This window comes from Corvus cornix, chromosome 1 (genome assembly GCF_000738735.6).
Source record: "Corvus cornix cornix isolate S_Up_H32 chromosome 1, ASM73873v5, whole genome shotgun sequence".
In the NCBI taxonomy this organism is placed as follows: Eukaryota; Metazoa; Chordata; class Aves; order Passeriformes; family Corvidae; genus Corvus; species Corvus cornix.
The window spans coordinates 107,366,753-107,386,576 of NC_046332.1; the positions used below are offsets into that span (position 1 = coordinate 107,366,753).

General features: G+C 38.1%; 1 protein-coding gene across 3 annotated transcripts in view; it reads left to right on the forward strand.

Moving 5' to 3' along the window:
• Positions 1–14,900, forward strand: part of GK (glycerol kinase) — a 35,027-nt gene extending 20,127 nt beyond the window's left edge. For 2 of the 3 annotated variants that reach the window (XM_039551870.1, XM_039551878.1), the window contains 7 exons: positions 1,699–1,795; positions 3,291–3,375; positions 6,679–6,799; positions 6,991–7,134; positions 7,724–7,801; positions 9,287–9,373; positions 12,473–14,900. In XM_039551870.1, coding sequence (XP_039407804.1) covers positions 1,699–1,795; positions 3,291–3,375; positions 6,679–6,799; positions 6,991–7,134; positions 7,724–7,801; positions 9,287–9,373; positions 12,473–12,480 — 620 coding nt within the window. In that variant the 3' untranslated portion in view covers positions 12,481–14,900. The remainder of the gene's footprint in view (positions 1–1,698; positions 1,796–3,290; positions 3,376–6,678; positions 6,800–6,990; positions 7,135–7,723; positions 7,802–9,286; positions 9,374–12,472) is intronic. The other variant, XM_039551882.1, reaches the window with a different exon arrangement.
• The last annotated feature ends 4,924 nt before the right edge of the window (positions 14,901–19,824 follow it).

Consider the following 19,824-nt stretch of genomic DNA (forward strand, 5'->3'; position numbering starts at 1 on the left):
GCATCCATGAGCTCACTGATTGATACATGTATTTCATAGAGCCTATCAACTCAGTCTTGGAAATGCTTTGTCAGCTTTGCTCTGTTGCAATCTGTACTTTTTAGTAGTTTCCTTGGTAAGCACATATTCAGGAGGATACTATACTTACTGAGTATCTCCTGGTTTTATACAGTGTTGAAGTTTACAGAGCCAAGAGTATTTAAGTCTGTATTACAGAAACCAGCCTATATTTGTTCCTAAACCTACATATTCTTGCCATAAACGTGAGAACCTGAGGCCCTGCATGTGCAAATATTTATGTAGAAGGCTTCATACCCATTGAAGTAGGGATCTCAGTTTGCAAAGTTGTCTCTTTAAGAAGATGTGGAGGAGGGTAATCTGTTTTGGCTAATAATGCAGTAATCCTTTAGCATATGTGTAGCTGATGTTTCCTGATTCAGATTAACTGAAACAAGCTGGTTTGTAACATAAAAACTAGGAACATACCAAAATTTGGAAAACAAAAAATGTCAGAAGCATGCAAGGGCAAAAGTTTGAAAGTGACTGATTTAATGAGATTTAGGATTAAAAAGACATTCATTACATATTTTTAATAAATTGATATCATATTCAAAGGTGGGAAAATTTAGAATTAAAATTTTATGTAAAACTTCAAAGATTTAGCAAAAACTTAGAGCATCAGGCTGTTTTTTTGAAAGAAAGCTTTGAAGATCATACAGAAGAATATAAACTGCTGTCACATAAATTAGCCAGTTGTTGAGACACTATAGTACCTCTTCACAAGTTTGACAAGACCTTTGAAAGGTCTAAGTTTCAAGACCTTTAACCTTGCCAGTGTTGTTAAAGTCATGTAGGGATTCATCATCTCTTTCTGTTTCACTGAACTTGTCCATCCTTCTGCCTCCACTCTTTTTTGAAGTGGAGTCTGTATGAAAGTATCCTTTTAGAAAGACTTTTTAAAGATGATCGATGATCAATTATCAATGCAAACAGAAGAAATCTGCAGAAGCAGAAAGAAAATGCTCTTCTTTCTTGCTTTAGGAAAGAGCTGTTCATTAGCATTATCTCTTCTGTAATTCTAAATGTCTTAATATAATTTTTAAAATTACAAATATTTCAGTATTGAGGAGTTCATACATCCAGTTACCATTCTCATATCAGGAAACTTCAGATTTCCTTGTAGCTGGCCTTGTGATTATATACTTAAGCTGACAATTTGGAGCTCTAAATCCATTTGAAATTGATGGGAATTTAGGTCCTAACTCCCTTTGGTCTTGATCCAGTTTCACTTGCTTGCCTTGACTTAAATGTAAGTAAAGTGTGACCTTTTGGACTGCTTTGAAGGTAGCATTCTTTACCCACAGGATAGATAACCTTTGAAAACCTCATAAAATCTAGGACAGAATATTGAGTACACAGTATTGGGTTTCAGTTTTCATTTTTCATTTTGCATTTTACATTTCCCACAACTCCCTATGCTCCATCTCTTCCTTTCATATTGTTGAAAAAGGAAAACTGGTTAACAAGGAACAGAGTGCCAGCATTGGTTGTATTTTCTAGTTGTATACATGTCTGGATTATATTTGTAGCTACCTAAGATATCCTGAATATTTTTCTTATTTAAATAATAATTAAGTGTTGTAATTAAGTGTTGGTACAGTTGTGAAAAGCTAAGTAAGTGCTTTGTGTGTGCATTAGAAAAACTGGCTGCAGATGTGGGAACTTCTTACGGCTGCTACTTTGTACCAGCGTTTTCAGGACTGTATGCACCATACTGGGAACCCAGTGCAAGGGGGTAAGGATCTGACTGAACGCTGCTTTTGCAGGGGCATTTAATCATTTTACAAATACCATTCCTTCCAGGTATGTGAAATGGTCCTTTGTAGTATCTTCATGGGCTACTGTTTCTGTTTTGAATTTAAACTGTTCAAAACGGCAACTGCTACTGGGAGGAAAGCTACCCCAGCTACTCATCCTCATCTCCCCTCCTTGTCCCACTCCTCAAAAAAAACCCCCAAAAAACAGTGTGGGGGATTAGGGCAGGGAAAACAATTTTTGGTTTTGAAAGGATTTTCATCTCACTCAAGTAAAAGAAGAGGTTTGTAGTCCTGTGAACTGTGTCAGGCAACAAAAGTACTAAAGGAAGAATTTAGTGCTGATTAGTGGTTTTGAGTTCGGTTTCAGTACTTAACTCCTTCCCACTTTGCCTCCTTCCCCTTATATACAGTTTTCTTTCCAGTCTATTGAAAATTCTTTTCTACTCCTTTTTTCCAGTCCCTTTTCTGGTAGTTCAGACTCAGCCACCTGGTAATACTTCAAACTATGTTTTCATTTGTCTTTTCTGCTCTTGTGAGCTTGCTACTGTTGTTGGAATCACAACATGCCAGTCATGGAAGCATAACAAATATAAACATAGAATAACTTTCCTAGAGTGGAAAAAGAAGTCTTAAAGGATATCTTGTTCCCAAAGTTTCAAGTAGTTGCATCTTTAGAATTCAGATGCTTCTTGTATGTAAGGAAAAAGAAAAATCTCAGAGTTTGATGCTTTTACAGCTTTTCGTATCACAGTGGTTAACTTTTTAATGGTTAAAAACTGATCTTTGGAGTGGTAACAATGAAAAATATCCTTTAATATCTTTGAACTTGCATGTATGCAGCAGTATTTCTGTGTAGTACCATGCTGCTCCTCAGATGTTGAAATAGAATAAAGGATGGTTATTTGCTCTGCACTTCAGAGTACATTGGCAGAATTCAGCTTACTCATGGTTAGATGTAGCATACTTCTCATATCCAAAAATCTCTTTGAAGGTTCAGAAGCAACTAATCATCAGACTAGATCTGAAAACAATTTCAAACATTTAGAGCACAGCACCAATGTATATGGGCTTTTCCTTAAGAACTGAAAGCATTAGAGAATTTATTAAGATTTTAGTGATAATGTATATTATTTTTTTAAAGATAAATCAACCTCAATCATATCTTTTTTTTCTTGAAGACAGACTAGAATTTATGGGGGTGTTTGTATGTGTGTATGGATGAATCTACATCCATCTGCACGCAGATTGGGAAAAAACATAATTTATGGTAACTGTATTGATTGGACCCTGAAAGCACCTTGTCAGGAAAATGAGACTGTTTAGATTAAAGAAAAACAAGCTTTTTAACATTAAAAAGTAATCTTCATACAATGGAATTGAATGAGATTTGAATTATAAGACCTAGGTGTGAAGTATAGGTTCATGTCTGATAAAGAAGAGTGTCCTAATTGGGTTTTTTTCTCTCTTCAACAGTATCATCTGTGGCCTTACTCAGTTTACAAATAAAAGCCATATCGCGTTCGCTGCACTAGAAGCAGTCTGCTTTCAAACACGAGAGGTAAAGGCAAATTGGGTCCTAAATTCATTGTAAATTAGTGTGATAACGGGAACTGCAGCTCTCCAGGAAAAGAGGAGATCTAAAAGATTTAATGAAGATTAATCATATGCTTTATATTGTACTTGGATGCTGTTCTTGTCTTTACTTGTTGCTAATGTTGAAAAATTGCTCCTGTGGACTTAGCTAAAATTGAGTGGTACATTTTTTTGGAGTGGTAATGCTGCTTTTTATCAGCACGTAAAATAAGGTGAACATATTTTGTGAATGTTTTGAGGGGCAGAACATAGAATCATTTAAATGACAGGGCAGTGACATAACTACAGAGTATCATTAGTGTAGGAGACTACACTTTATACTCTCTGCTGTGACAGAGATGACTTATGTTGCTTTTGGTACACAAGAACAAAAACTAGTTAAAGTAAGACAGCAGCAAACATACCAAGGGAAATCTGGATTCACTTCCTGCCTGTTCCATCCTTCACTGCCTCAGCTGGCATTCTGCAACAGCCAACTGAAATTCTCACAGAGGAAATGAATCCCCCAACCAAATCAAAGGGATTGATATCAGTATGAGCATTGAATCTTTATATCACCATCTACTCCTCCCTGTGTTTGCAGTCCATGGGTTCTGTGCAAATACAGGAGGAAATTAAATCCTTAGACCCTGCAGGATAACCATCAAACCTTAATTTGATTGCATGAATTAAACTGCTGTTATTTAAACATACTGATTTTTAAAATAACACCCAGCTCAAACCATGTAAGATGAGGAGACCAGTGTGCTGTTTCTTTAGTGACAGAGAATAAAGTACTCATGGAAAAAGACTGACAGAAATTTCACCCAGGCTTTTGCTTTTGAAGCTGTGCTGACAGCCTCTGAGTCCTCAGAAGGTTGTGAAGGAAATTGGAAGTAGCATTCTAATTCTCTAATTCTTGTACTAGAAGTAAGGGTAAAGTTACAGGCAAGTGAACTGATTTGTTGTCTACTCCTCTTTCCTTGTCCATCCTCCCATCCATTCCCTCTCATGTGACAGCTCAGTGAACTTTTCAGCAGAAAATTATCCCTTTTTTCTGGGCTATTTTTCTGCTGGATTAATGACCTCAGCTGCCTCACAGAGGCATGCAGCAAATGTCAGAATGCAAGGCTGGGCATGTGGCTGGGAGTAGGAGAGAGGGGAATAAAGCTGTCAGAGTGAGTGAGGGTGAAGTTCACTGTTTGAACACATCTAACACTTCCCCATACCTTACTCAGTGTGCTTTTACCACAATGACAGGAGTGCCTGATCAGGCACTGGACACTCTTAAATGAACAGATTAAGTCATAGCAACACAGGTAAAATATATGTATGCTTTCTAAAGATACGTCATTAGTTCTGCCTTGTCAAAAATAAAGTTCTTTTAATTCCAGTGAAAATGGAATTCTTCAGGAAAACCTGTCCATGTCACATTCATTGGAATTCTTGCCTGTTTTATCATGACATTCAGTGCTCCTGAGTACATTGTTATCCAAAAGCTTCTTCCTTATGCAGATGACACTTGTTACATTTTTTCTTCCAGAAGGCATTTTGGAAAAATAAGCAATTTTTCAGTTCTAAGAGCTGTACAATGCTGTCATTAGGCAAAATTTGCATACTTGGATCCTTGCTCTTCATCCAACCTCCGTACAATAGATAGCAGCAGCATGATCATGATTTGTTTTGTTCCTTCATCCCTTCCTGGCTTCTAGCATTCTTTTCATTTTTTTAATCTCTGCTGAGTGCGTGCTCTTACACAGTGCGTGCTCTTACACATGCCCTTACACAGTGTTAAACAAACCCAGAGCCTCCAATGGTGCTGAAGTTCTGAACGGTAAAAAAAGGCAGATAATATTGCCTTAGACAAATGGAAAATGGTATGTGTGAAGGAAATAAGTACTAGTATAGTATTGCCAGCAAACTTTGCTGCTGTGCTGTGAATCCTGTTTTCTAATTTATTTCTTGTGCATTGAACAGTGCAGGGCCATGGGCAGAAGCTGCCACCATGAAAACTGGCCTTACTCTCCTTACCTTGTGATTTTTAACCTTTATTTATCCTGGGCAGTTCCTTTCACCCCTTTAAAGATTTTTCTGGTTACGGACCTTGCTGGCTTAATTTGTGGAAATGGGGAGAAAATTTACTGGACAGTTCATCTCCATGTAGTTTTCACTGTCTTGCAAGCCTACAATTTTTTGTTCATTTTTAAATAGCATGTTGACTTTTCCTGGTAAGGATTGTATTACTGGGTACTTTGTAGCTACGGAACAGGGCAGAATGTGTTGTAGTTTTGGTCTTTTTTTGTGGTCTGTGTTGTTTTGTCATTTAAAGCTGAGAAAAGCACACCTCTTTTTTTATTTAAATACACTGAAAAATTACAGAGAGAAAATCATTCTGCACTTGTTAATGCCTAACTTGTCAACAAAAATTATGCACTAACCTTACAAAATGTAAATGAGATATTTAACTGATTGCTTTTACAAAACCCTACAAAAAACACTATTCTGTATTTAGTGGTGCTTGTAGGGTAATGCCATGGTGTTACCAGTAACTAAGGTTTGCGGCAGGTCTGATGTTTTTAGGAAATCCTCTAAAAAGCATATTGAGAGGTATCAGTGAATTAAATACTCCGTCTTAGTTAATTATCCCTTGCAAACACTTCAACACTTTTCAGCTACAGACTGTGCCCAAAAGGAAACGTAATTTTACAAAAAATTATACTAACAGCTTATTTTTGCTGTCTATATTGTTTGATATAAAATTCTCAGTTTTCAACAACTAACTGAAAATATTTGAAGAGGTCGCTCTTTCAAAACGTTTGAATATTCCTCAGTTCTTACTGAAGTGTCTTCCAGATTGCCAGTTCAAATGTTTTAATTCTTCAATTCTTTAATCCATCAAATTAGAGAAAGTATATAGACAAAGGGTGATCAGCTGAAGGACTCCATTTATTACTGCTGTTTCCCTTGTTAGCTCTGATAAATTTTCACATCAGCTTTTCTTAAAATTCTTCTTAGGCCACAAAAGCAGCACATAGGCTACATCTAGAGCACCTGAGGAGAAAGATCTCTACACTAGGATTTCTGTAATGAACAGAATGCATGTGCTGTATATTAAACAAAACTGTGTTGTCATTATTTCTGTTTTGCTTTTTATAGGGGAGAGGAATGATCTACTTAACCCTCTTCAGCAAATGGTGAACTGTCAGTGTTTTACACTCAGAGGGTATCATGGAGGGTATCAGAGCACTTCTGTGCAATTAAATTGTAACATCTGTTACTCATATTTTAGATTCTAGATGCCATGAACAAGGACTGTGGGATTCCACTAAGTCAGTTACAAGTAGATGGAGGAATGACCAATAACAAAATCCTCATGCAACTCCAATCAGACATCCTCTGTATTCCAGTAGGTAAGATGAATTTACAGCTCCTGTTTTCTTTTTAATGCTGAAAACAACATTGGTTTGTAATGGCTGTTGAGAGCAAATTGGATGGCTTGCTTTGTTGTTGTATCTTGATAGATACGTAAATCTTTAGTTCTGACGTCATCAAGGTGACTTCCATTAAAAATCATTATGGTCTTCTCTGTGGTTTGCTTCAGTAAAACCATCAATGCCTGAAACAACAGCTTTAGGAGCTGCTATGGCAGCAGGAGCTGCAGAAGGAGTTGGAGTTTGGAGTCTGAATCCTGGAGATTTGACAGCAGTGACATGTGAACGATTTGAACCACAGATCAACCCAGAGGGTAAAACCTTTTCATGTTTTCTGACTTGCAAACTTATTTTTTTCACAGATATTGAAAGGACTGGTTTTGGATACTCTTCTTTTGGCTTTAAAAAGCCTACATTAATTATTGCTTTTTAGCTAGCTATCTTTCTCATCAATTTTTAAGTGCTTGTAGAGATAGAAAGTATGTACTTGACATAATTAATCTCTGTGCAAGATAAATGCTTTTTTGTCTTTTCAGTTGTTTCTTAATTTTTGGTGCATAATTTTGTCTTACCATTTTGATTATAATTACGTCTAAAATCCCTACTTCAAGACAGAATTTGAAGGGTTTCTACATAAATATCAATTGCTTCATTTTGTTCTGCTTGTAAATCTTCTTATTGGTGAACATGAAGAAAATGTCTTTTATTTCTTGTTACTATGAATAACTGCCGGGTTTGGGGTGGAGTTTTTTTGTATTCAAGAAAGGATTTTATATTAATTTCTCTGTGCAAACAAATGATACTGTGCAAAAGAGTAAAAAACTCATATTGCCATGTCTGGTTCTTAAATACTTGTAGTTGTATTCCTATGCATTGAGATGTTTGCTGATTTCTTAATTTCAGAAAGTGAATATCGCTATGCCAGATGGAAGAAAGCTGTGATGAAATCTATGGGATGGGAGACATCTGACAGTCCAAATGGTAAACCAAAAATTAATGCAGGTCAAGTATTATTAATTAGCCAGTTAGCCTAGGTGGCTCATCTTGCTTTTGTTGACCTTTTCTGTTCATACCATCCCTGGACTATTATAGTGATTTAAAGATCATTACTTAAATCCACTGTGGAAACAGAGCAGGAAAATAGAAAGCTGGGTCTTCCTCCTGAAAGGAGGGCACAAGCAATATCTTACAGAACAGCTGCAGGTTTTGCAGAATGGTACTGGTTTACAAAAGAAAAATAATCTCACCTACAAGACTAGATACAGCACAATTCAAAGAGCACAGGGATTTTGTAAAATTTCTTATACCATAACCTCACACTACAAAGGGGAAAAGTTTCATCCTGTGATTTTTCTTGCTGTATCTTGCCTTCGTTATTTGCTATGTAGGAAGGAGGGATTGATATCCACATCAAAATCTATTTGACCCGTAGGGGGTAAGAGCAGGAAGTTATCAATGAAGTCAAGAGTTACACAGACCTATTGTTCACATAGAGAAAATATGAAAACACTTTTGAGGGACTGAACAAGATCTTTCCTCTGAAGTAGAGGGCTTTCTCATTTGCCATGTTTTAATTAAATTAAACCTGCAGTCTTCTGTGATCTATAATTTGAATTTTTATTTTAGTACTATTTTGGGATAAGTTTTCAGTCCTGAGCAATCCTGTAACACATCATTTATAGGCTTTATCTTCATTTAATTTCCCTTTTACTGGAAAAGCTATTAGAATGAAAAGTATTAAGTAAAGAATCCTCAAAATGTAAACTCCCCCCACAATCCAAAATCCACAGTTGGAGCCCTCAAGCTGCATGTGGTCACTTTGTTCTTGAAAGCTAAAATTTTCCTTTTGCCATCCTATATGTTGGTTTAAGTATTTTATTTAACACTGTGGTTTACAAACAATTCTGCCAAGGCTATTGGGAAGGGGAAGAGGTGACTTAACATGAGCAATATGATTCACTTCAGTATTGACCTTTATGATTTAGTACCCTTATATCTAACCTGATGCTTATCTTACTTAGATATCTTTATTTCCTTTTGAAGGAAAATCTGCCTTGCAGAAAATAAAACTAGGGGTTTTTTCTTCAATTAATGTGAAGACATATGTTTATCAAAACTTACTTCAGTGATTATCTGGACTAACACCTGGGGGGAAACCAGAAAACCTGGTTCAGAATAAAGAACACCTGTTCTTTTCCTTAGTTCTTTGATACTTTAGGGGTAGGATTGGAGAATACTAGAAATGGGCTTAACCTAGATAGTGCTGACAGGGGAATTTGGATTTGAACTCTTACAGGGAGAACCTGTTTTGAATTATTATGGGGTTCATGCATAATATTTTTTTAGTTCTTCTGCAAATGTCACTACATTTGTTACTTTTTGTGTATTTAACACCTATATTGCAATTTATATATATTTCTCTTTTGATTTGCTTGACTGGAAACACCGTCCCCTGGATGCCATCAGGTGACACTAGTATCTTCTCTAGTCTGCCTTTGGGTATTTTTATTATGAGTAGCATGGTAATGTTAATTGGAGCAAAGTACATCTCAGGTTAGTTATTATTTGAACTAGATCACTTTAAAAACTATCTGCACTATTTTAAGTTTTGGGGGGTTTTGTATTCTATCTGTTTGGAGCAAAAATGACTGATGCTTTTTGTTGTTCATGCACACAAACATTCAGGCATAATCTACCTAAGAGAACCAAGGGAATGTTGTCTCCATTCTCACGTGCCATTTAATTTGCAGTTGTTGGATGTACATGAAACCTTGGACTCTCCCCTCCCTTTGTCTCTCTGTGCAGACTGTACACAGTTTATAAAAGGGGTTTGGGTTGGAGCAGCCTAGCAGAGTTATGTGTTGCCTGCTTCACAGTGTGCATTGCAGTTAGAGTAAGGTTCCATTCTTTATCCTGTGTTTCTTCCTACACAGTTTTTAATTATTTTGAGGATCTCATTTAAATTAAGTGAAAACTTTTTCTTCTGTCCCTGAAAGGCTTCATGCACCTGTTTGATTTTTCTAGACCCCTTGAAACTATTGTATTGTTAGAAATCTTCATCTACTAAATCTATAAAACATTCTTCTTGTATTTTTCTCTTGATGGAGAAGTGAATTAAATTAGTCTAAAAAGAAGAGACCCTAAAAGGCTTAGCTGCAAAACTGGGAAGGGATTGTGTGCATATGCAATGAAGATGCATCTTCCACCTGTTAATATACAATTTATTTTAAAAGAAAATTCTTAATATAGAAGACAGTGTTAGTTACTTATGCCAGAAGTAAGACATTTCATTAAGATATTCTTACAGTAAGAAAAGGATGTTTATTTGATGGTGTCATTTATTCCTTTTTGTTGCAGAATTTCATTCCAAATGAAGTATTTTACAGTATAGGCATTGTTGCTGCTTAGTAAGCTGTTTGGGGGTTGTTTAGTTTTCTTTTTTTGTTTTGGTTTTGGAGGGATAGGCAGAGGGTGTTAATTAGACAGTTGAGGACTCTAGCATGCTCCTGTGATGATGTGTTTGTATTTTATTTCTACTCATTCAGCCTGAATTAACTATTCAATTGTAATTTTCCTTGCATGGAAGAGACGGTTACAGCTTGTAGGAGAACTAAAATCAAACTAAACAAGTGCTAGCCAAAATCAAACTGAACAAATGGATTGACAGTCATTTACTAACTCTGGAATGTATCTGTGAGTGAGAAAGATCTATGTTATGAAGAATAAAATAAAACCAGCTGTGAATAAGTGGGTAAATTTTTAACATGCTGAACAAAGTAACATGAATATAAATTCCAGGTCAGGTTCTTCACCACATAGAGGGTACCTAAAATAATATGGAAAATCAATGATAAATTAGCAGATAAGCAACTTTAATTCTGGGAATTCCTTTTTAAAAACAACTAATCAGTAACTTGCATATTAAACTTGCACTGCTGGAACTCATAAGAAAAGATTTCTTTTTCTCCCTACCTTAAGCTTGTCAGTGCCTTGCTGACTCACAAGTGGGAAACATATTCATCTCAACTCACTGTGGCCTTTAGACCCCATTTTTGACCTTGTTTTCAGATAACACTAGCTATCGATATACTATGTGTATATAGTTATACATACCAATATAATTACTTTATATGTGAATATATTGCATTATTATTTACATGGTAAGCTTGGGGACAGGAGAAGTTGTAAGAAATTTCCTGTTCTTTGTTTTAAAAATGATGAAGTCTCAAAAGGAACAGCAACAGTGATGGTACATACAGGCTGCAGTTTTGCCCAGCTGTGCATTAGTGTAGAACATGAAATACAGAATTTGCATTGTCAAGTGGAGCAGGGCTGCTTCCCCTGAAACACTTGCTCTGGGAAATATCCTTTTGCATTTAAAAGCCAGAACTTGCTGACCAGACTTTCCTTTTAATTCAGTACAGAAACTCCATTTAATTACTTTGTTACATTTTATCTTTTAGTGAAACACTGTAACTCCAATGCAGTCATCAGAGTAGTAGGTTGGAGGATTGAATTTAGGGAGGATTGAATTCATCCTTCACATGCTGAAACAGCAGTAAGTCTCGCATAGCAACAGTGCTGATGTTGAACACGTCTCTAGGGCAGGACCATGATTTTACAGCTACTGAAATGTGAAGGAAAAATCTGCTGTGCCCGAATAGAGAACACTAACGTAGCAAAACCCCATTTACAGAACTGCTAAGCTGCCTTTTCATGTGGCACCTGATGACTGAACAATACTCTATTTAATTATAGCATTTCATAATTTCATCAAAATCAGGTCAATTACTTGTACCTTATTTTATGGTCTTCATTCTTCTTTCCTGGAGAGAAATGAATGGTATTATTTCACTAATGAAGCAAGCTGTGTATAATAACTGCAGTCCTCATGCTGAGATTTTTTATGTTTTCCACACTCATTTTAGAAGTGGATATCTGAAAGATTTCAATATATTCCATAGCTGTACCTTTTTTTTTTTTTTCAGGGGGTGGTTAGGAGTTAACTGAAAATGATCATATATTTTATTAGACTCAAATTTAAATAAATTACTTTGTGGGCATAAATTGGCATCTTTCAAGGGAGGTATAGTGGGGATTGGCTATATATGGGGTCTGATGTGACATCTGGGATATAAAGTTCTTTGACTTGATTCCCACAGAAGGAGACATCAGTGCTGATAGCAAAACTATATTCTGTCTGCTTAAATACCCTGTGGGGGCTTTTTTAAGATTCTGTTTTTCCTTTTTAGTTTCTTGTGTTGTGATAGTTACTGCCAAATTGCATCCTAATTTATATATAGGGATCACTGTGCAGTTCTGCAAGATACTTGCAATAATATTTTCCAAAGTTCTGAAAGCTGAGCTCATATTTAGAAGAAAATAAGCTTAGATTATCTTCTTTCAATTCTTCTACTTGTTAAAAATTTACCCATCTTAATAGTGTCATCTCTGCTCTCCTACTGTGTGCACATCCCACGCACTTAAGAGCTGGCTTATCTGGTGTCATGACATACCAAATTTATAACTGCAGTAGTTAAAAACAAAAGTTGGTTTTACTGAATTCCTCTTATATCTCAGCTGTGTTATAGAGTGTTACTAATGTTTTAGAATAAGCTTTGTGTTCCTAATGCACACATTTTCTTCTTTAAGGTAAATGAGGCTACTTAGTGGACTCACTGGATGCAGCTGATTTTTTTGTTTCAGTTTGTTTTGTTGTCTGAAGAGATTCCACCACCAACGTGATTATGCTACTTTTGTGGTTCAATCTATTCATGAATCCATCTGTCACTACTCCCTGAGTAATTTCCGGGTGGTGCACTGAAAATTCAGTCTTCAGCCCTTCATTATGCTGTTCCCTTGCCCAAATCAACTCCAAATGCACTGGAAGCCTTTGTGTGAACTATCTCACATCATCCTCTAAAATTTCACAAGGCCCAGCTTTGTCTGAGAAAGTGGTATTAAAAAACCTGCAATCTCTGAGGTAATGATGGCAGATGTTTAGCTGTCCTTTTCAGGAGTTTGGTACTTCATGCAACACACTTCAGAAAGTTCATGATGCACTATGGAACTTTATAAACATCTTACGATTCTTCCAGCTGCTGTGAATTACTTTTCATATGTCAATGGTTGCCAAAGATGTTTTATTGTAGTTGCCACTGGTCTGTAACACCTTCCATGGTACAAACCTTTTAAACACTAGCCCAAGAGGGATTACCAGTCGCACACATTGCCACTGGTTTGGCAATGAGGAGTTTGCTGCTATTGTCCACAGAGTATTGCTGAAATGTTCAGTTGCAAGGTTAAAAAGTTGGGTTTGGCTCTGGCACATGTAGTCACTTGGCCCATCATAAGTATTTATGACACCAAGTCCTGTAGTTGTACCTTTAAAGAGATGAGAGAAGATAGAGTTTTGGTTAAGGCCATGTTTCATCTTGTGGTTTTGTGCTAGCTTGGAAAGACAAGTTTGACACAGCATGCTATTGACAGGACAGCTGCTTGGTCCTCAGTAACTGGTAACTCTTCAAACTACTCTGTACAGTGCACTTTTCTTGACCAATACTGCATATATTCTGTCATCTTGCTTAAGTGACTATTTGTTAAACTTTAGAAAGTTGAAGATAACTTAGTTTTCATTAAAAAGGGTCCACTCCATACTAAATATCAGTACTTTAGTCTTGGTTTCATTTAGTATATCTCAGGGACCAAAATCTCCCTTTCAGTTTCCATGTCCGTAGGTTTAACTGCAAGTTGTTGCAAAATATGCTGGGACAATCCAAAACCCTGGCTCAGTAGAGTAAGTACTTGGCACCTGAAATGGACCGCTGGAATTTACAGACAGTGGTGACAACTGAGTTACATCCACCTTGATTGAAACCTTTCGTTTTCTACGTGAAAGGAGTGAGATAATAATCTTAACTTCAGCTTTCCTGTTTGTACCAACAGCATCCGAAATGCCAGCCTTATTGGTTAGGTCAAGGAAAAGGTGTTCTTGTATAATGTCATTAGATCATTATGGAATGGCAGTGAGGTTAAATGTGGGAACAACATAGAGAATTTCAAAGATTTATTTAAATGCACTAGGAGTTAAAGGGAGCGGTTTTTTGTGTGTTTGTTCTTAAAGATTTTTGTCTTTAACAAAGATTTTCTTTGTTAAGCTATGATTAGAGGCTTAGTTTTTAAAAGGATGTTATATATGTCCAAAGCAATGAGTTGCACAGAAGTTCAGGTCTGTACAATATATTTAATATCAAATGCATATTAATTGCCTTTTTATTGTCAAGTGCAATGACTTTTGAAAATGTGACTTAGAGAAGGAACATTTTTTGTTCTGTGGTTGCATGTATAACCTCAGCAGAGAGAAGGGATTTTGTACACAGGTGAAAATATAACAGCATCATCCAAATCCTGTCTCTCCTGTAAATACTCACATGTGAAGTGTGACAGCCAAAATTTCTGGTGTTTCCAGTTTGTATTGGAGAGGTGAAGAGTGAAGAAAGAATATGATCCAATAGAAAAATTTTCATACTCCTTACCTTTACTCTGAGCTGTTTCTGATCCCACTGTACCCTGAGGAAGAGGAGTAGACCAGCCTGTGGAGCACAGGGAGCAGGGGCAGCACACACCTCAAACTCTGGACCTCTGAGTATGACTTTTGAGTCTTGCCAAAACCACTGAAGTGCTGAACCTGGGAACGAATAATGCTGAAGTGCTGCCTTTGCCTATGATAAATGTGGCGGGGTAAAGCTCGTACCTAACAAGTAAGAGAGGGATTTTTTGCTGCTTTTCTGACTTATCTTTTAGTGGGAAACACAATTCCTATTAATTTTTCACTGAGTAAAAATCATTATTTTATTTTCAATTGCTGTTGCAAATGTTTTTTAAGAGTTTCACATCACTGTTAACTTTCTACCAACATAGTTGAAATATATTGTAAACTGCTTGTTGGCGGGGAGGGGACAAACTGTTCAAGTTAGCTTTTTGTGAAGCTGTGATTTATTTTTTTTCTATGAATTACCAGTTTATAAATTCTAATTGAGAAATGCATTAACTTGGTATTAAAGTACCATAAATGAATTGATGTAAGTTGTCGGTTTATTCTTGCACATCATCTTTCAGACACATTGTCATTAATGTTTTTACCTGAGGCATGAGTATACACTGATGCAAATAAAGCATTAGAGCAGCCTCTCTGAGACATGTGCTTTAAGTTGCTCAGATGTACAGGTGAAATACATGCAGTACTGCATTCTGCTTCAGTGATACAAGGACTCAAGGACTGGATTAAAAATCACATTTCCTCAAGTCCCTCCATGTTCAGGAAAAAGCAGGAAAATACAAGTAAAATGACAGGAAGGAACACGGTCATAGTACAGGTTTGATGCAGAAGTGGGGTGGGGCCAATACACTGAACAGGTTTTGGTTTTATACCATAGTCTGGTGATTGCTACAGGTTCAAAAACCTTTGTGAGCTGGGGGGAGAAGTTCATGAAATAGCAAACATTGCTGGGGGTGGTAGCTGGGAGCAGAAGGTGTTTGTGTTACTTTAAGAAAGGAGCATGGGGTGTATCTGATGGGAACATTTAAGGAGTGTGCTTGCTGGATTCTGATTGTGTCTCCTTGTGGCTTCCAGCTGCCTTCTACACATCCAGTGCTCCATGATTATCGAAGGATATGGCCTTCATCCATAGTCTTTACAAATTGTTAGTCTCCTATATGGAAATCAGTTGTGAGAGTCAGAAACAAAACACACACAGACATGCACCCTGGAAACAAAAATACGTTTAAATTTCACATCAGCACACAAGCCTGAGGCAGCACTTTATAACTCAATATCAGGCTTCTCTCTCTGCTCATGAGACTCCAGTGTCTTCACACAGCAAAATTGCAACCTTGCCCTGAGCTGCCCTGCACAAGAGTGTACTCAAATTTCATGACTCATCAAGCTGGAATATTATTATTAGAATTTTATTAATTTAATTAGTTTCTAAAGTTTATAATTTTTTTCAGTGAAAGCTAATACAATGTTTGTTACTGGAACTCTATGCAGTATAAGCAAGCTTCTTAATATCTGTGTCAGCATCCAAGCTCTAATCTTTCCATCTAAAGAGCCCAAGATCTATATCAGCTATTGGAATGCTGTCCCATTATGAGCTGGAGCCTGGGCCCAGTATGATTGCTATATGTACATATATGTTTTTCTAATTACTATATATATTAAAAATTACTGGAATTTATGGAAGTAGTACTCATCAATTGTGGAGATAAGGATGGGCAAATGAGTTGCAGCCCTTTAAAGCTGGGAAGTGGCACAGGAGCATTGCTGGAATGGTCTGTCCAGAGGTCCCAGTGCTGTCCTGAGGGATCTCAACAGGCTGGAGAAATGGGCTGACAGGGACCTGACGGAGCTCTGCAAGGGGAAGTGCCAAGTCCCACCCCTGGGAGGGGCAAACCCCTGCACTGGGACAGGCCAGGGACCAACCTGCTGGGAAGCAGCTCTGCAGGACAGGTCCAGGGGGGTTCTGGTGGGCACCAAGTTGAACCCTTGTTTGCAGCAATTGCAACAAAGAAGGCAAACAGCATCTTGGGCTGGGTCATGCCGAGTGTCCACAGCAGGACAGGAGAGGTGATCCTTCACTCAGCCCTCCTCAGACACACCTGTTGCCCACAGAATCCGTGGATGCCCCACCCCTGCAAATGTTCAGTGTCAGGTTGGATGGGGCTTTGAGCAACCTGGTCTAGTGGAAGGTGTCCCCGCCCATGGCAGAGCGGTTAGAACTACATCATCATAAGGTCCCTTCCAGCCCAAAGCATTCCATGATTCTGTGATTCCTGGAGTGCTACATCCTGCTCTGGGATTGCCAGGATGAGAGAGACACAGACACACCAGACAGGCCACAAAGGTGGATGAAGTGTTGGAGCATTTGTCATGTGTCAGAAGTTGAGATACCTGGGCATATTCAACTTGGAGATAGCTCAGATATAAATTCCTTACACAGGGACTAAAGGCCAGACCCTTCTCAGTGGTGTCCAGTGACAGAACAAGAGACAAAGGGCACAAATGAGCACAAAAAATCTCAATTCAAACAAAAGAAAACAATCTTTTACTCTGAGGGTGGTCACACAAGGGAGCAGGTTGCTCAGAAAGATGGGATCTCCATCCTCCAAGATACTCAAAACCTGATGGGACACAGCCCTGATCTCACTGACCATGCTCTGAGCAGAGGGCTGGCCCAGACAGAGGTGCCCTTCTGCCTTGGTCCATCTGTGGGGCTGGTTAGATCAGTCACCGCTCATCCCCAGCTCAGGCTGAAGGCTTGAGCAAGCTCAGAACAAAGGCTGAGGGAAAGTCCATGCTGGTTTATTTGGACAAAACCAGTTCAGTTTTTATGAACCAGCTGTCACTCACTGTTGTATTTCAACATTCTTCAGCTGGCAGTATTACTGTGCTACCCTGTGTACGTATTTGCTTTGGAAGAGTCAGCCCAACTGTGTGGGCTGCTTATCTTGCTTGGTTTAATCCTGAGAGACATTCTCTTAAGCAGTTGCACTGGGAGTTTAAGTAAAATGACTCTTTTTCAGATTCATGATTACTTTAATCTAACACCCTATTTTTCATAGGGAATCACAGAACCAGGTGGTTCAAAGGAGCCTAAAAGGCAAGCATGGGATAACACATTTCCAAAGGCGTAACAGTTAAATTGCAGTTAGAAAAACCTGAAAGTATGGGTTCCTTAAAATTTTGAGGACATCAGTTTGGGAGTAATTAATTTTGTTTTTCTGTAGTGTTTTTTTCCTTCAGATCTATGGGCTGCTGGTCTGGGGGTTCCTTCTCTGACTTCAAAGTACATCCACTTGAGCTGGAAGGATCTCCTGGACTGTTCCTTTTCAGTTCTGCAGGGATGGGGCACTCGGATAGCCGAGGATACAGCAGCTCTGGCTTCCTGATCACCTGACACACGTCCTAGGTCTTGTGCAACTAGAAAACAGACAGGATGGCACTGGCCCTCAGCTGTCACTGTCTAGAACAAGCATATTCCCTCCCACCACTAAAGCCAGTTGCAGTTGTATTCTGTTTGTTTTGGCAACAGGATGAGTTAGTCAGCATGCTCAACAGCACCCACATTTCCTTTGCTACTTCATAAACAGCTTCAGGAATTTGGGATATATCACTTCAGCCACTTATTTTTTCTAAGCTTTCAGTCCTATCCCTCCTTCTTGCATAAGTTGTCTTGCAGGTGGACCCATTGCTAAAAAATTGCCACAGAGCTTATCGTTAGATACAGATTCATGAACTCTTTGCCTTTAGCTTTTATGAGCACAGAAATCCCTTCATTATTACTACTCCAACACCAGGAGTCAGTTGAGAGGATACATAACACAAATATTAATGCCCTTTCCTGCATGATGTTTCAGTATTAACATCACTTTCTTCCACAAATGCTGAAGCTGAGTGCTGCCCCAATAAGAAGGAAGGTTACTTGAAAAACTATGTAAACTGCTTCAATCTCTATCAGCTTATAACTAGAACCTAACTCCAAGTCATCTGTGGACAGCATTTTCAGGAAATGAATGTACCAGTGCAACTTGTCAACCTTGTTGCCCTCAAGGGCAATTGATTCTTCAGTTGTACAATTCTGAAGAACTGACTCTTCAGCAGAAGAAACTGCTTCAACAAAATAAAATGCTTTTAGAGATCTCACAGTACAAATACTAGAGGCATCAGATATTCTCCAAGTTTATGGGGTATTTTTTAAGGAAAAAGAGGAAAAGGGGGGAATCTGGAATGTGCAAGAATCATGTCACTGTGAAGCAAAATACAAGATGATAACTATAATATTGTTCTCAGCTAAAGTTCAAGACACATATTTTTAAGTCCCTCCACCCGGAAATAAGTTTGTATCCCCAACACAAGCTATTCTTATGTGGACTCTAGTCTTCTAAGAGGTGCAGACCACTTCAAGTGGAATCTGATGCCTCTACCCTGTGACTCTAACACATAAACCTTAAAGAAAACAAACAGCACCTTGTCTTGCTTTGGATTTCAGCTCACTGTTGAACTTCCAGCTCAAGTCAGGGGCTGCAACACCCAGCGACACATTTTGGACCATGCCATCATTACTTTGACTCTTACCAGGCTTTTCGTTTGACTGCAGATATCACACCAACAAACAAGTGCACACAAGGCAGGGTTTCTCAAACTTCAAAATGTTAAGTAATGTTAAGCAATGCTAAGCACAGTTCATATTAATATAATTAATGATTAAATTAAATGAAATGTAATTGTGCTGAAAGATTTTATTTGCTAATCTTGAAATAGGTTATTTGCTTATTCATGAGGATGTGAAATACTGAGTCACAATTGATGTGCAAATGAGCTACGCTGTATATTGGAATATGCAGACAGGGTTTTGTGCCAGTTTGGGCAAATTTGGAAATACATCCTCTGAGAGAAGGCAGGTTACAACCACCCCTCCCCCAACAGGTTCAGGAAAAAATTAATTTTCCTCGAAGGAAAGGGAAAGAGATAAAACTATTTATTTAACAAATACACAGGAAAAGGATACTAATGCTAAATAATGAAACCTCTCACTGTAGAGGGAAAACCTGGGAAAATTTCAGAGTCCTTCCGTAGATCTCTCTCTCCCCTCCTTGGACCTGGGATGGGGTGGTGAGCCCACCTCCAGGGCCAAGGCCTCGGTGGAAATTCCTCCCGATGTATTCTGATGTTGAAACCGTCCAGCAGAGGAAAAGAGAAAAAAACGAAGTCCCAGGAAAACAAAAGTTCAACTCTCCGTGTCTCTCCGGAGAAAAAAGGAGCTGAAAAACTGGCTGAAAGCAAGCAAGGTGCCTTCCCCACTCTCGCTCTGCTGCCGCAGCTGAACACAGAGAGCTGTCTCTATCTCTGTGTCCTTGAAAACATGAAAACAAACTGCAAACTGCTTAGAAAGTTCCCTCGGTTTTGTCTCTCTCTCCCCTCTCAGGCTCAGTTTAAAGGCATAGAA